The sequence below is a fragment of the Mauremys mutica genome, chromosome 20, assembly GCF_020497125.1.
Source record: "Mauremys mutica isolate MM-2020 ecotype Southern chromosome 20, ASM2049712v1, whole genome shotgun sequence".
Classification (NCBI taxonomy): Eukaryota; Metazoa; Chordata; order Testudines; family Geoemydidae; genus Mauremys; species Mauremys mutica.
In genome coordinates, this window is record NC_059091.1 from 15,535,503 (window position 1) to 15,550,760 (window position 15,258).

Consider the following 15,258-nt stretch of genomic DNA (forward strand, 5'->3'; position numbering starts at 1 on the left):
CGTGGGCAGGCAGCCACAGGGAGGGGCAGAGTCTGGCTGCTTGGAACTTAGCACCAGTCTTGTTGCTGATGCTCAGAAGAAGCAACAAGAAGAACCTGGGCCAGGTGGGCTCCACGAGTGGCGGTTCCTAGTGCTAATGCAGGAGCTGGGCTGAGCGTGGACCTGTCCGGCCCTGGAATGTCCCTGTCCCCCTTCAGCCCCAGTGAAGTGAGGCCTTGCTGGGGTCTCCTCCTACAGGGAAATGGCTGCTCCCAGCCAGGTGGTTCTGTCTGTGGACCAAGAATGCCTCCAGCCTTTTTCCCATGGGTGCAGCAGGAGCAAACAGCAGCAGGCACATTCCTTGATCCAGATTTCCCAACTGCCTGTCCTGTACCCCTAGAGCTCTGTCTCTGCTCCCCGTCATGGCCACCCCCACCACTACTGCTGCCGCCGGCTGCTCACGTTCAGGTCCTCACAGCTTCAACCAATCCCCACTCTTTCCTGGTGTCCCAAGGTGCCCATCATGCTCAGGATGCCCCTATGGTTGTACTAGGCCCCAGGCCTCCTCTCTTTGCAAGGGCGAGCCCCACAACCAGGGCCGGCTCTAGACCCCAGCGCGCCAAGCACGCGCTTGGGGCAGCATGCCGCCGGGAGGGCGGCAGGCGGCTCCGGTGGACCTCCCGCAGGCGTGCCTGCGGATGCTCCACCAGAGCCGCGGGACCAGCGGACCCTCCGCAGGCACGTCTGCAGGAGGTCCACCGGAGCCGCGGGACCGGCGACCGCCAGAGCGCCCCCGGCGGCGTGCCGCCCTGCTTGGGGCGGCGCAATTGCTAGAGCCGCCCCTGCCCACAACTCTGAGACTTCAGGCTCTAGCCCCCCTGTTTCTCGCCGGGGCTCCCCAGTGGGTCCAGTTGAGTGTAGACCCCTGTGAGAGACTCAACCCCTTTGGCAGCGCTGCAGCCAGCAGGGATTGACAGTGACACCGCACAGCCTGTTCAGACCATGCCCTCTTCATTAGCCTCCAGGACCAAGGAGGGCAGGTTTGTCTGAACTCAGAGCCTTTGCTAGCAGTAGCCTCTGCTCCAAACCTCCTGCATTCTCAATCTTCCTGCTGGGCAGCAGCCATCTTAACACCCTCCACACACATACACCTGCTCCCTTTGTCTCAGCTGCTGTCCTGCTGTGCTCCCCTCAGCTTCCAGTCTGTAACAGTCACTGCCTGGTCATTGTGTCTCCAAGGCAACTTTGTCCATATGGGGACAGTTCTTGATCATTCAAACCACCCCAGACCTGTCTGCATAACACCCACACCCCATCTCTCATCTCCCTGTCCCTGAGGAGAAATTAACCCCTTCATACCCAGGGGGTGGCATTATACAATAGGGAAACTGAGTCACACACTTTCCAAAAATATTACAAAAACTTACAGGGAAGCCTTCAGCCCATGCAGTTCAGCTTATGGTTGGCCTTGCCATGTGACCCACCCAGTGCCTTGGGCAATGGCTTCTGTTTACAGTTACCTCATAAAGGGGCTTAATTGCTCCTTCCATAGAGCCTAACAGAAGAGACTGCACCCATTGGCAGTCAAAGACTTGGGTAAGCCTTCAGCAGGTCTTTGACAGACAGCCATTTACACACTGCTCCAGCAGCTGTGCTCTACCCCTGGAGCTGCACTGGGCCCTCCCCAGCACTGCAATGGGCTGTCCCTGTCGAAGTTCGGAGTCCAGAGTTCAGCATGGGACAGTCCTGCTGCAACCTGTCTGGCCAGAGGTCCTTGCATGGGATGCCTTGCTGGTTCCTACTGCCCTCTGAATGTGCCATGGAGGGGGAGCTCCCAGGCAGAACAGAGCCAGCAGGGGGAGGCTGGGTGAGCTGGACCTGCACTTCACACAGAGAAATTTAGAGGGGGGATGGGGAAGATCTGGCCATGCTGGACCCTGCACTGGGAAGCTCCCTGCCTGGCCAGCTGGGCAGTGCTAGTGGGAAGGTGTCCCTGGACTCTCTGGTGCTGCGGAGCCACCCCCACCTACCCTGCCCGCTCTCATGCTGCTCACGCCTCCCACACAAATGGGGATGAGGGGAGAAAAGTGGTTGCTGCAAACCTGGCTTTGCTCCCCACCTCCTGCTTGTGGCTGGGGTTCTGCCCTGCTCCCCAGCTGTGTTTGAGGGTTGGGGCATGGGGCGGGGAGCTGCCCTAATGGCAACAGGCAGGAGCATGGGGAGCCAGCAGTGCAACTGTCTTCTGGGCCGCCGCCCCTGATGCACTCTCTCTGCCACTAGCGGACATTGCCCGGAACATGGGTGCCAAGACAGTGGTTGCCATCGACGTGGGAAGCCAGGATGAGACTGACCTCTGCAACTACGGCGACAGCCTCTCAGGCTGGTGGCTGCTGTGGAAACGCCTCAATCCCTGGGCCCAGAAGGTTAAGGTGAGCCCTGCCCTGCCCTGCCCTGGGGGCTTCCGTGCCCAAGAGCCCCCTCCAAGGGGAACCTGCCCCATCTCTCCTGTTGCCTCCGGGCACATCATCCTGGCCACCTGGGCCACACCTGTCCCATGCTGCAGGCCAGAGGGGCATGTGAGGGGAGGCAGGAGGGCCCCACCCACCCAGGGCTGGGGCTCTTCACTATCCCTCTCCCCCTCCCATACTCTCTGCTGCTGCCATCCCTCTGCCCCCGACCCCAAGGGCAGCGACAGTCCTAGGTTCTGGCAGGGTCCCTTCCGCCACAGTCCTTGCCTCCCAGGGCTGCTCCTGCCTGAGCATGCGGGCCTGCCTTGGCAGCCAGGTGGCTTCCCTCAGGCTGGCTGGGCACAGTCACTCCTCATGCCTCAGCTGGGATCCAGCTCCAGCCACTCAGCTGGACTGAGCCAGCTTGGGGTGGGTGGGTGTGTGTGTGTGAGAGAGACCTGCAGAAAGTAGGAGAGACTGTCCCTTGCAGCCCCCTTCAGGATGCTGTCCCAGGTGGGGCTGATCCACCCCCTTGCAGGACACTCCTGTTTTTCCCCACACACATACAGGTGCCTGACATGGCGGAGATCCAGTCGCGCCTGGCCTATGTGTCGTGTGTGCGCCAGCTGGAGGTAGTAAAGTCGAGCTCCTACTGCGAATACATTCGCCCGCCCATCGACCGCTTCAAAACCATGGACTTTGGCAAGTTTGATGAGATCTACGTGAGTCCAGATGGCCTGGGCCGCGGGGGTGGGGAGTGTGAGAGGCCCTGATCAGGAAGTGGGGGGAGTGTCTTTGCTCAGCTGGGGACGGGGAGGTGGGAGGACCTGATCTGGGCCCTGGGCTGCGCTTGGCCGGGGGTGAGGAGGGCGAGAGGCCCCGATCTGGGTGCAGGGGGGGGGGTCTGTGCTCGGCCAGGGGTGGGGAGTGTGGAAGGCCCTGATCTGGGGGGTGGGAGGGTCTGTGTTCACCAGGGTGTGGGAGGCTGGGGTCTGCACTTGGCTGGGGTGGGGAGGGTGGGAGGCCCTGATCTGGGCCACTGTCTGTGCCCAGGTTGGGGAGGGAGAGGCCCTGCTCAGGGGGGCTGGGTTGGAAATCTGATGGCCACCCTTATGAGGAGCAGCCCCCAAGCTGCGTCGGAGCACCCAGGGCAAATCCACGCCTTGCTCTGCAGCGGGCGCAGCCTGGCCTGGCCAGTCCAGTCCCCCCCGCAGCTGGCTGGTAGGAGTGGGCCCCTCACCCTGCCCATCCATCTCATGCAGGACGTGGGCTACCAGCATGGCAAGGTGGTGTTCAGTGGCTGGTGCCGCGGTGACATAATTGAGAAGATGGTGAAGGACCGGCGCTCGGCCGACTTCTACGAGAGCAAGCGCATGGATGTGAGTGAGGGGGCAGCAGTGGGGCAGGGGCCTGCAGGGGATGGGTAGCTACAGTGTGTGCTTCGTCATACTCCAGCCACTTAGCTCCCTTTTGTGCCAAGCTGACGTTCCTACAGGGTCCTGGCTGTGGCAGCCCCATGGCGCAGCGCCAGTGCCTGAGGCAGGGAAAGAACCAGCTCAGCCCTGGCACCCCAAGTGGTAGGGCTGGGGGCTCTAAGGGGAGTGGGGGGGCTTGGCAAGGAAGTGCCCTCCCTCATCAGTGCAGACCCTAGTTCCAGCAGGGGCCACCGTGTGGCTCTGGTCCCTTTGTCCTTAGGCCAAGCAGGAACCCCCAGCCCCTTGGCGAAGTGGGTGAGTCCAGTCCTGAAGGGATCCGAGTTACCTGCATGGGGTGAGAGCCTGACCCAAGAATTGACTTGCCCTTTGCCACAATGCCCCCCACTCCTTGTTCTCACCCACTGGAGCCCTCCTGAACCACCCGCTGTCTAGCTCAGGCCACATAGCACTTCCTCCCTGTGTCCCAGCCCCCCCGGGCTACCTGGCGGGGGCATCTCTAGCCTGGCTCTCACCCCCCAGGTGCTGACTTGCCCCAGCGCGGGGTTCACTGATCTGGCCGAGATCGTGTCTCGCATCGAGCCGGCCAAGAGCTACCTGTCCGATGGCTACGCTGATGGTGAGTGGGGCAGGGGGCGCGACGCAGGGCTCTCTGCCCATGTCACTCCAGTAGGATTCTGGGGCCCCAGCAAGGCTGGGGAAGGGGGGCTAGGGCTGAGATAGAAGGGGGGACTGTAGGTCGGGATTGAGGGGCACCGGGGCCAGGCCAGGAGCAACTGACAGCCCCATGTGTGCTCCCATCCCAGGTGAGGAATCTGACTACCTGACGGAGTACGAGGAGGAAGGGCTGGACCCCGCGCGGGGAGAGGAGGAGCTGTTAGCGCCGGCAGGGTGGATCCACACTGAGGTATTTGAGACTAAGCTCTGGCCTCTGCTCCCTGGGGAGGAGGTGTCCTGTGCCCAGCTGCTTCTCCTGGGACCCTCTCACTGCCCCCTGCCTCCTCCAATGGGGGAGCTGGCCCAGGTGGGGCTCCGTCTGTGCCACTGTTCTGGCAGCTGTAGGGAGCGCTGGTCCCAGATGCTGCTGCCCATGCTCCAGGGAGCAAGGGTGGGCCTGGATTCCCCAGCCCCTGGGACCATGCTCCCCTTCCCTGCACAAATATTGCAGGCTCCCCATGGGGTGCTCTCCACACTCCCCCACTCCTCTGGGGGTGGGGTTCCCATTCACACTCTCCATGCCAGCTCCTGGGCTCCTCACTCTTAGGCTGGCATTGCCCAACTCCGGAGCCCAGAGGCCAGATCCTGGGGGTGGAGCTAAGAGTCATGTGGGAGGGTGTGGGAAATGGACTTTCCCCTCTTGAGTATGGGGACCAGCCCAACCCACCGCAATATGAGGCTTGGGTAGACCCAGACGTTGCCCTGGATGACTCTGGTGTGCTTGGGAGGAGGGGGGCTCCTGGCCACGTGGCTTGTCCTCACCCAGCTCTCACTAAACAGGCCTGAATCATCCCTGCCCCAAGCTGGGAAGAGGCAGGGCGATTGCCCTGGGGGCAGCTCTCCTGGGGCACGGGGGTCTCACTCTGGACTGGATGGAGGGACAGGGTGTGTGTTCCCCACTCAGCCACTGACTTCACTCAGCCTGAGGGCAAGGGCCCATCATGGCAGCAGCACTACTGCCCCCTCCTGCCCCTTGGTGGCTGGCTGGGCCCCATTCTCCCCCAGGGCTGGGTCTGTGCCATCACACGGTGTCTTCTCCTTCCAGGATGAGGAGAAGAGTCTGCGGCACCGCAACTCCCTGCCCCAGGAGTGAGCCCAGCCACCTGCTCCTGCTCCTGGACTAGGACATATGGAGCCTGCAGGCCCAGGGCTGGCACTAGGAGACTGCAGCCTGCATGTGGCTGGGGCACTGGAGCTCATCCTGCGCTGGATCCCCTGGCCTGCATCTGCTGCTGGAGTCCTGAGGCCAGCCTGGTTCCACTCACTTAATGGCCAAGGTTCTGCTGGGGTCAGCAGCCCTTCTACAGCTCCCAGTGTGCAGTGAAGCCTGGCCTAGGCTCACCTCAAGGTGGACTGGCGGCCACTGAGCCCAGCACCCTCCACCAGCCAGTACTTGACCCAGGCCAGCGCTGCTGCAGGTCCAGGGGCACCCACAGCTACCCACTGTATCAACTACAGGCCGCTGCTCGCTCCAAGGTCCTGTATTGCTCCAGGGACAGCAGGGCCTAGTGCCACAGCTTCCTCTGGTAGGGGTTGGGGATGAGGGCAGGATGCTGTGGGAGGACTACCCCAGTCCCCTCCCCACCACACACACACACGCATCCCATGGCCCTGTGCCTGCACACTCCTTGCTGGGTGCCAGGGCTCTGCTCCTGGCCACATGCTGCTGCATGACCCACTCAGGTGAGGGGGGTTCCCAAGAGGAGGTGCCTGAGGGGTGAGGTAGATGCCTCCAAGCCCTTCTAGGTCCAGCCCCAGCTTCTCTTCCCCTGGATCTCCACCTGGGGTCCTGAACACTGCACTGAGCCCAGAACCTGGGAGTCCTGTGTCCCCCCACCCAGGCTGAGTGCTTTGGTGAAAACACTGCCTCTCCCTCCTCCCCTACATGCACTGTGTATAGGGGCAGTGTCATTTCCTCTTGGCTTCCTCCGCATTGCTGCTGTGGGACATGCCCCTCAGCATCTCTCCTGCAGCTGCTTCTTCCCGGCCCCACCTGCCACCCCTAGAGAGGGCCTGGGCTTCCTGGGGGGCAGGGCTGGGCCCTACACTCAGAGTCAGGGATCAGCAGGGCCTGCTAGAGCCCCAGCTTACCTGGCCTGTAGGGGAAGCCAGGGGACTCATGGGTGGGTGATTTAGGCCAGAGCCTTGCTCCCTGGCTGCGTGTAACTCTGCCAGGTCAAGGGCTATTCCTGGGGCAGCCCTTTTTCCCAGGGAAGCAAATCCTGGGCTCAGCAGGCATGGACACCCTCCCCCCCAGCTCCTGGGCACGCGCACACACCCATTCCTGGCTGAGCTGCTAGGATGCTGTTTGCACCTCCCTCCAGGCACCCCATCACTGTCATGGAGCCCCCTCATCCCAGCTGCAGCCAGGGTGGGAGCAGTATAACCCTAGATGCTATGTATTTTTGTTAAGTTATTGTGGCGGGTGGGAGCTGCAGGGGGGTCAGGGGCTGGCACGGAGAGGCCTGGGCACTGCGATTTTGTTATTTTTTATTTAAAAGAAACCTGCTTGTGGCTGCATGGCTGGGGCGGGGGTCGGCCCATCCTGCCAGAATAAAAGCTTCCACTGGCTGGGACTGACAGTCACTCTTAGCCAACTCTCTGATCAACCACCGGGGCCCCTGGGGAGGTGTTTGGGAATAATGAGAGTGGGCTTGTGGCTCTGCTGACCCCAACTCCCAGCCGAGACTGGCTTCTGCAGGAGAAAGCAAGGTGCTCAAGAGCTACTGGGCAGCCTGCAGAGCCACTGCTGCTGGGGTGGTGGGTGCAGCCCCTGCCAAGCTGTGTGCCCACTGAGCCATGCACAGTTCCCTTCCCCTTGTGGGATCCAGCATGTAGGAAACTGGGGTGGGCCTGGCCCCCCAACTCACTGCAGGGGAAGGTGCCTGGTGAGATCAGAGGAGGCTCCAACTCCATCCTCCATGCTGCACTGGGACCTAGCTCCTGTGCTCTCCAGGGCAGGCTCTGCACATGCTTATGCCCTTCTCCCTCCCATCCCCCTGTGGTGCAGAATCAGTCCCCAGCAGATCCATGAAGTGTGGGACTCCTCCTCTTCCACTGTGCCCACCTGGCTGCAGCTCCCATGGGCCCTGCAGCCTGCATCCAGCAGCTGGGAAGGTGCATCTACCCCCCTCCCAGCACTGCAACTGCTCCCAGCTGGGGAGCCCCAGGCCTGAATTCCCAGCAAAGTCCTGGGGGCTGCTCCTGTAGGTGGCTTTGGCCCTGGGGCCAGCTCTAGCTGCAGGACGCCCTGGCCAGGGACCGGCTGCAGCTCAGGGGGTGCACATTGGCACAGGCTCTTCAATGAGATCTGCTGGCCAAGCGGTAACTGTCACTTCCCAACCTAAGAACCAGGACCCATGTGGCCCCAGCTTCTGCAATTAACCTTGGTCTAGTAACAGCAAGGAGAAATTGCAGCCCCCTGGCGGGCAGTTGGCCATGGCTGAGCAGGCCCCACACCTCCATCTGCTGCTTGGCCTGGCTCTCCTGTCGGCTGCTCCCCAGTTACTGCCCTTGGCTCACTGCACTCCTGCCCTCCCGCCTTAGCAGCGGCACCACCCCCCTGCTCTAAGGGCCTCCCTCTGGCCCAGGAGATGTGGCCCAGTCTGGCTCCCAGCAGGGGCCAGCGGGAGTCCAGGACCTGCCCCTGGCTTTGCTCTAGAAAGCCTCCACTATATGGCAAAGCTCAGGCCTGCCCAGAGACCCAAACTGCAGGGTCGCCAGCTTACTGCAACCCTCAAGAGCCCCTCCCCCAGGCACCAGCCCGCTAGCAGAGACACACCCCTCAGCTGGGCACCCGTGATGCTTACACTAAATGCAGGGCCAAGGCACCCATGCAGCCCCCATCCCCGGGAATCGCTGCTCCAGGGTTTAACGGCCAGGGTGCCTGCTGCCAGTGACCAGGCCCACAGTAGCATGCAGCAGAACTGGTGCCCCTCAGCCTGCTGCCTAACAGGGAATGTTCAGGTCTAGGGAGCTGGAACTCTGAGGAGCTGGGGCTCCTAGGAAAGCCAAGACCCAGTCGCGGCCCCTCTCCACCAGACCTGGGCACAGACCCCTCTGGCCTGACGCCATCTCCCCTCTGCTCATTGTCGGCCGCATTGCTGACACCAGGCAGTATCTGCCACTCCACACTGGCTGCCTGGCCATGCTGCTGCAGCCATGTCCCACCCCACAGGTGGCAGATGAGGCATAAAGCTGATCTGGAGCTCTGGGCCCATAAGCAAGGCCCTGAGTACCCAGGCCTGCTGCAGGCCGTTCTGCAGCAGCTTTAGACACTTCCAGGCAGAGGAAATGCAGAGCCTGCTCAGGGCCACAGCGTGCTAGTGATTTCCATAGGCAGCTGATGATGGTGTCCTCATGCAGGCTGGTCTTGCAGCACAGCAGGACTGTGACCAGAGCCAGCCTAGCCCCGTCCCACGTGGCGGCCGGAGAAGCTGGGCTGGAAGAGAGGGCCGCATTGGGACAGCAAGCTGAACAGAAACCTCCAGCTGCGGTGTTGAGAGGCTGGGACGTGAAACAGTTACTGACATTGCAAAGGATCATGCCCCGCTGAGATGAGGGAGGCAGCTGGCTCCTCTCAGAGTGACTGGCACAGACCAGGAAGGCAGCACTGCCCATGTTCACACACAATGTGGTGGCAACAAAAGCCCACAAAGAGACATTTCTCCAAAATGGAGCCAGGATGCCGCAGCACAAATGAAGCCATAGCAACACTGGGTGCCTGTGCCCAGCTGGCATTCCCCTCCGAGGCGCTTGGTGCAGTCAGGCAATGGGGCCCAGTGCCTGCCCACTGCAGACACCACACAGCGCCCCTGGGAATTTCACAGGTTTATTTTCACTTTGTAACAAAACATTTTAGAAAATTCACTAGAAGCTGCGCCCCCAACCCGCAGCCCCCCCACCCTCCTTGCAGGGCAGGTTTTGGCTTGGTTGGGCCACATGGCAGGGCCCAGGGTGTTGGAGCGGCAGAAAATGGGGTCTGGCACTGCCTGGGCACAGCCCCCATTCCCTGAGCCCCACCCCTGAGCAGGGCCCCACCCTGCAGGAAGCTCTGCCCCTACGTTTGCTACCTGGGGCTAGAGAAACCATGACTGCTAGCAGCAGCTTCACTCACACTCAGTACCTGGATGGACAACGCAGGCCTGGCCCAGCCACCCCCATTCCTGGGCAGTGGGCGAGGGAGTGGCAATGCAACAGTGTGGACTCTGGTCAAGGCCAGACCAGGCCAGGACCATCCCAGCATGAGGGGTGGGGGAGTCACCAGATGCCGGTGATGTCCTGGAGGCTGGGATGTCACTCAGCAGCATGCACCCGCTGGTGCAGCAGGAGGTTGGAGCTGCGGGTGTAGCCACGACCGCACTGCCCACAGCGGAAGGGGCGCTCCCCAGCATGGGAGCGCTGGTGGCGAAGCAGGGCTGAGCGGTGGCGGAAGCGGCACCCGCAGTGGGGGCACTCGTGAGGTTTCTCACCCGTGTGCCGCCGGCGGTGCTCCACTAGGCTGGCAAGCTGAGCAAAGTGGCACCCACACTGGGTACAGGAGTAGAGGCGCTCTCCACTGTGTGCGCGCTGGTGCGCAGCCAAGGCTGAACGGTGCCCAAAGGCTTGGCCACACTGGCTGCAGCGGAATGGCTGCTCCCCGCTGTGTGTGCGCCCGTGCTCCTGTAGGTGTGCCAGCTGGGCAAAGCACCGTCCACACTCAGCACAGGTGTGGGGTCGGGTGCCTGTGTGGCCCCGCTGGTGCCGCAAGAGGTTGGCACGGTCAGCAAAGTCACGGCCGCAGTCAGGGCAGGTGTGGGGGCGCTGGCCAGCGTGGGCACTGCGCTGGTGCTGGCGCAGGTAGGAGCTCTGGGTATAGTTGCGCCCACACTCCCCACAGCGGTAGGGGCGCTCGCCTGTGTGCACCAGCTGGTGCCGCAGCAGCGTGGCACTCAGGGCAAAGGCTTTGCCGCAGACCGGGCAGGGGAAGGGGCGCTCACCTGTGTGCGCCAGCTGGTGCCGGAGCAGGTGGGCTCGCTGGCGGAAGCGGCGGGGGCAGTCAGGGCAGGCGTGGGGGCGTTCGACACTGTGTGTCTGCAAGTGCCGTGCCAGCGTGGAGCGCAGCCCGAAGCTCTTGCCACACTGAGTGCAGGCGTGGGGGCGCTGGCTGATGTGGGCACCCTGCTGGTGCTGTGCCAGGTGGGCACTCTGCCGGAAGCTCTGCCCACACTCCCCACAGCGGTAGGGACGCTCACCGGTGTGCACTCGCTGATGCACCAGCAGCGCCGAGCTGCCAGCAAAGGCCTTGCCGCACGCCAGGCAGGGAAAGGGGCGCTCACCTGTGTGCGCCCGCTGGTGCATGGCCAGCGCCGTGCGGTCGCAAAAGCCTTTGCTGCATGTGGTGCAGACATAGGGCCTCTCGCTCGCATGGAGGAGCTGGTGCCTTGTCAGCGTGGCGCTCTGCCGGAAGCTCTTCCCACACTCGCTGCATTTAAAGGGCCACCTGACAGTGGGGTCTCTGTGCGGCGTCGGCTCTGCGTTAGCGCTACCTCCCGGTACAGCCTCCTCCACCTTGGCACTGCCTCCTGGCACAGCTTCCTCTGCCCCCGCAGCAGGGTCTTTGTGCCACACTGCCCCCATCAGCTCCACATTAGTGCTGGTACCGCCTCTTCCTGGTGCAGCATCCACTGCCCCAGCCACGCTTGCCAGCCTCTCACCTGCAGGAACAAATGGGCAATCAGGCATGAGCCATCCCCACAGGAGGCCAGGGCCCAAACTAGAGCAGTCAAAGCCCAAGGCACCACCCACATGGCCCGTCCCCTCCCTGGAGCAGGTTTCCGAGCTGGGATTGAAGGAGGCGGTCATACCTCTTGCAGTCTTTTCAGGCTGCTGCAGACTCAGGCAGGCATCCGCATCACCCAGCTCATGTTAAAAGCCTTTCTTTGCCTCTGTGTGGGCTGGAAATATTATTTGCTTTTTCATATGGTTTGCTCTCATATGGTTCTGGGGACCCTGGTGCAGGTGGTGGGATGGGTGCAGTGGTGCACACAGATCAGGGAGAGGGTGATGACAACCTCTGGGAGGAGCTGGGTCAGGAGGGCTTGCAGGGGTGGCTGTGGAGGATCCCAGCTGCCCCCATCCCTCAGCTGGGCTTATTTATCCCTCACCTGTTTGGGGGCCCGACCAGCTCTCATCGTCCTCGCCTTTTCTGAGATCTGGGACTTGCACCTCTTCCCCTCGCTCCATCCAGTATTGGGACTGGGGCCCTGCTGTGTGAGAACAGAACAGCTGGGATCCAGGTAAATACCCGTCCAGCTTGGCATTCATCTACCACTCTGGGCTGACATGGACAGGACAGCCAGGAAATGCCCCTGGAAACACAGGAGGGTCAATTCAGACCACAATCAGAGTGGAGGAGAGATGACCTCAAGGGCTCCCTCAGCCATGATGCCAGCATTGCCCCGCAGCCGCTCACTAACACAGGGGTATAAAAAACCCCTGCCAACTTCAGACTTGAACCAAACTGGCTCCGTGCAGCGCCAGGACTGAGCCTCTGAACGGGACTAGTGGGAAACAGCTGGTCTGGCTAATGCCACCCTGTATGGTGAGCACCAACTCCGTGCAAAGGAGCCAGCCCGGGAAGCACCAGTTACCTCAGCCCACATCCTATGAGCCAACAGCCCCACCGGGGACCCCGCTGCATGGGGCAGAGAGCCAGCGAGCCCCTCGGTCACAAGGGGCTGGCAGAGACTCCTGCACTTTCCAGAGCAGACAGCATACTCAGGCCCTGCAGGGGAAACAGACCACGGCCTTCCCGAAAGAGCCCCAAACCAGCCTCAGAGCACACAGCCTGGCCATCAAAGCTCTACAGGGAACAGCTCTGTAGTCTTCTGAGCCACAGAGCCCTGAGCGTGCTCCTGCTGGAAACATTTGACAGCATCACCCCACTGGACTCGACCTGGGGAGGAAGTGCCTCACACTAATGAGGAAACCCCCCTCACTCCACAGCACGCCCAGGGACCCCTGCCGCTGGGACAGTGCCCCAACTTCTTGGCACAAGAAGTGTCTTTGTTCTGTGCTTGTGAAGTGCCTGGTGCCATAAGGCCTGATCTCCAATTGGCTCTGAGTGCTACTACTGGCCAAAGAGCAATCGCTAGCTGGTGCTGCCATTGCAAAGCAGCACCTCTCCCGATTCCCTCTAATCATAGAATTGTAAGGGACCTCGGGAGGTCATCTAGTCCAGTCCCCTGCACTCATGGCAGGACTAAGCATTATCACCATCCGTGACAGGTGTTTGTCTAACCTGCTCTTAAAAATCTCCAATGATGGAGATTCGGCCTCCCTAGGCAATTTATTCCAGTGCTTAACCACCCTGACAGGAAGTTTTTCCTAATGTTCAGCCTAAACCTCCCTTGCTGCAATTTAAACCCATTGCTTCTTTATCCTCAGAGGTTAAGAAGAACAATTTACTTCCCTCCTCCTGGTAACAGCCTTTTATGTACTCGAAAACTGTTAGCATGTCTCCACTCAGTCTTTTCTTCTCCAGACTAAACAAACCCAGTTTTTTCATTCTTCCCTCATAAGTCATGTTTTTTAGACCTTTAATCATTTTTGTTGCTCCTCTCTGGATTTTCTTCAATTCGCCCTAATCTTTCCTGAACGGTGGTGTTCAGAACTGGACACAATACTGCAGGTGAGGGCATATCAACATGGAGTAGAGCAGAATAATTACTTCTTGAGTCTTGCTTACAACACTCCTGCTAATACATCCCAGAATGATGTTTGCTTTTTTTGCAAGTGTTCTATTGTTGACTCATATTTAGCTTGTGATCCACTATGGCCCCCAGATCCCTTTCTGCAGCACTCCTTCCTAGGCAGTCATTTCCCAGTTTGTATGTGTGCAACTGATTGTTCCTTCCTAAGTGGAGTACTTTGCATTTGCCCATATTGAATTTCATCCTATTTACTTTAGACCATTTCTCCAGTTTGTCCAAATCATTTTGAATTTTAATTCTATCCTCCAAAGCACTTGCAACCCCTCCCAGCTTGGTATCGTCCACAAACTTTTCTCTAGGCAAACATCTAAATCGTTGATGAAGATATTGAACAGAATCAGACAGAACCCTAACCCAGAACTGATTCCCCCACCCTCCCAAACACACACACACACACACACACACACACACACACACACACACCTGCACAGGCACCAGTCACACCCCCCACACACACACAGAGCCCTGCACAGAGAGCAGCCAACCCTCTCCCCCATGCACACCCCTGCACAGACACAGATCGCCCCCTACCCCCGCCCTGCACAGACAGGGATCACCCCCTTCCCCACATCATACCAGCTGTCCCGGAGCTGGCTGGGGTGCGGGGCAGGTCCCCGGGCTGCAGCTGTGCACCCCCGCCCCGTGCAACGGCCTGGCTGATGGAGGGCTGCTGCCCGCCCCCCACGCTGAACCAGCCCGGGGACGGGGGAGCGGACCGGGCTGGCTGCAGCGAGCCCAGAGCTGCCTTGGAGCAGGCTCGGGGCGCTGGGCTGCGCAGCCCCGCCCCCTCTGCCCGTCACCGCGCCGCGGAGGCTCGGCCGCCCGGCCAGTCCCGCGCTCAGTCCGACCCCCGCACAGAGGCCCCGCTGCTGCGCCAAGTACATCAAACACCCGCCCCGCACCCGAAGGACCCGGCTTTACCGAGCTCCGGCTGCAGCCCGCGCCCTCCACCCCGCTCGGCTCCAGCCTGGCCTCGGCTGTTTACCAGGGGCCTCGCCCGCCGGCGGCCGGGGCCCTGTGCAGAGCGGAGACGCCTAGCGGCCGCACGAACCAATGCCGCTGAAGGGCTCCCTGCCTCTAACCGCGGGGCTGGCTTCGCTCACGCAGGCCCTGCCCCGCTCCTGACACCTCCCGCCCCGACCATCCAGCCTGGCAGGGCACCAGCAGGAGCCAGGCCCCTCCTATGGAAATCACCTCTAGTTACAAATATCTCAGGGCAAGAGCCCGTGTTCAGCAAGGTCACCAGCACCCCAGGCCGGCCTGTGCTGCAGAGCCAAAGGACTATTAACTGCCTGTTCATGCAATACTCCAATGCAGAGCGGCCAGGTGGGAGGTGACAGACTGCCGCACCCCACGGAACCCTTCTTGTGTTATGGAGAGAGGAGGCTATGCCACTCCCAGAGCCGAACCTTGATTTCTGGCCTGACAGATGTGTTACCCCCTTTTTATTTGGGGTTTTCTTTGTTCCTTAACACACAATATGTATGTACAAATCAACAACAAGCAATAGTCCGTGGGTTTCAAATCCAGCAATAACGTTTTCACTCACTGTAGAGGGGTGCACTCATGTCTCGTGAGCACCCTCTGGTTGAGTGTGTGCAGTGCCTGCACTTCCACTCCCTAAAGCCCATCTTGGGCTTAGGTCCTCATCACTCTCGTCACCGCGCTGCTGTCGCCTCCTCGCTGCTTTTGCTGGTTCGGGTGCTGCATACACTGCAGGATAACGTGCATGGTGTTTACAGTGCTCATAACTGCTGCAGCGATCTGAGCGGGCTCCATGCTTGCTGCGGTACTGTTAGCCAAATGGGCTCGTTCCCCCTGGAGCTTGCCCAATTACCCCAAGGAGGCACGGAGAGACAAGAGGACAGATATCAGACCCTTTATTAGTCAGTCAGCTGAGAGGGTGCTCTACTCGGCTAGTGCCAGAGA

At 60.8% G+C, this 15,258-nt stretch overlaps 2 protein-coding genes across 10 annotated transcripts in view; one reads left to right on the top strand and one right to left on the bottom strand.

The window, feature by feature from the left end:
* The window catches only part of PNPLA6 (patatin like phospholipase domain containing 6), a 67,650-nt gene extending 60,488 nt beyond the window's left edge, over positions 1–7,162 (top strand). For all 9 annotated transcript variants that reach the window (XM_044995778.1, XM_044995782.1, XM_044995780.1 and 6 more), the window contains 6 exons: positions 2,260–2,408; positions 2,996–3,148; positions 3,689–3,805; positions 4,382–4,478; positions 4,666–4,766; positions 5,622–7,162. In XM_044995778.1, coding sequence (XP_044851713.1) covers positions 2,260–2,408; positions 2,996–3,148; positions 3,689–3,805; positions 4,382–4,478; positions 4,666–4,766; positions 5,622–5,669 — 665 coding nt within the window. In that variant the 3' untranslated portion in view covers positions 5,670–7,162. The remainder of the gene's footprint in view (positions 1–2,259; positions 2,409–2,995; positions 3,149–3,688; positions 3,806–4,381; positions 4,479–4,665; positions 4,767–5,621) is intronic.
* A 2,323-nt stretch (positions 7,163–9,485) lies between these two features.
* On the bottom strand, positions 9,486–14,399 carry LOC123354106 (zinc finger protein 501-like). Its single transcript, XM_044995789.1, has 3 exons — positions 14,251–14,399; positions 11,722–11,823; positions 9,486–11,271 (listed from the first exon to the last, which is right to left on the bottom strand). The coding sequence occupies exons 2-3, from the start codon at positions 11,798–11,800 to the stop codon at positions 9,872–9,874; spliced, it is 1,479 nt and encodes a 492-aa protein (XP_044851724.1). The 5' UTR covers positions 11,801–11,823; positions 14,251–14,399; the 3' UTR covers positions 9,486–9,871.
* Positions 14,400–15,258: the final 859 nt, after the last annotated feature.

Excerpts from the sequence above, each read along its gene's own strand:
- LOC123354106 (XM_044995789.1), bottom strand. The coding sequence starts at position 11,800 with ATGGAGCGAGGGGAAGAGGTGCAAGTCCCAGATCTCAGAAAAGGCGAG. Across the intron at positions 11,272-11,721 it reads CTGGTCGGGCCCCCAAACAG|GTGAGAGGCTGGCAAGCGTG; the intron begins GTGAGGGATAAA and ends TTGTTCCTGCAG.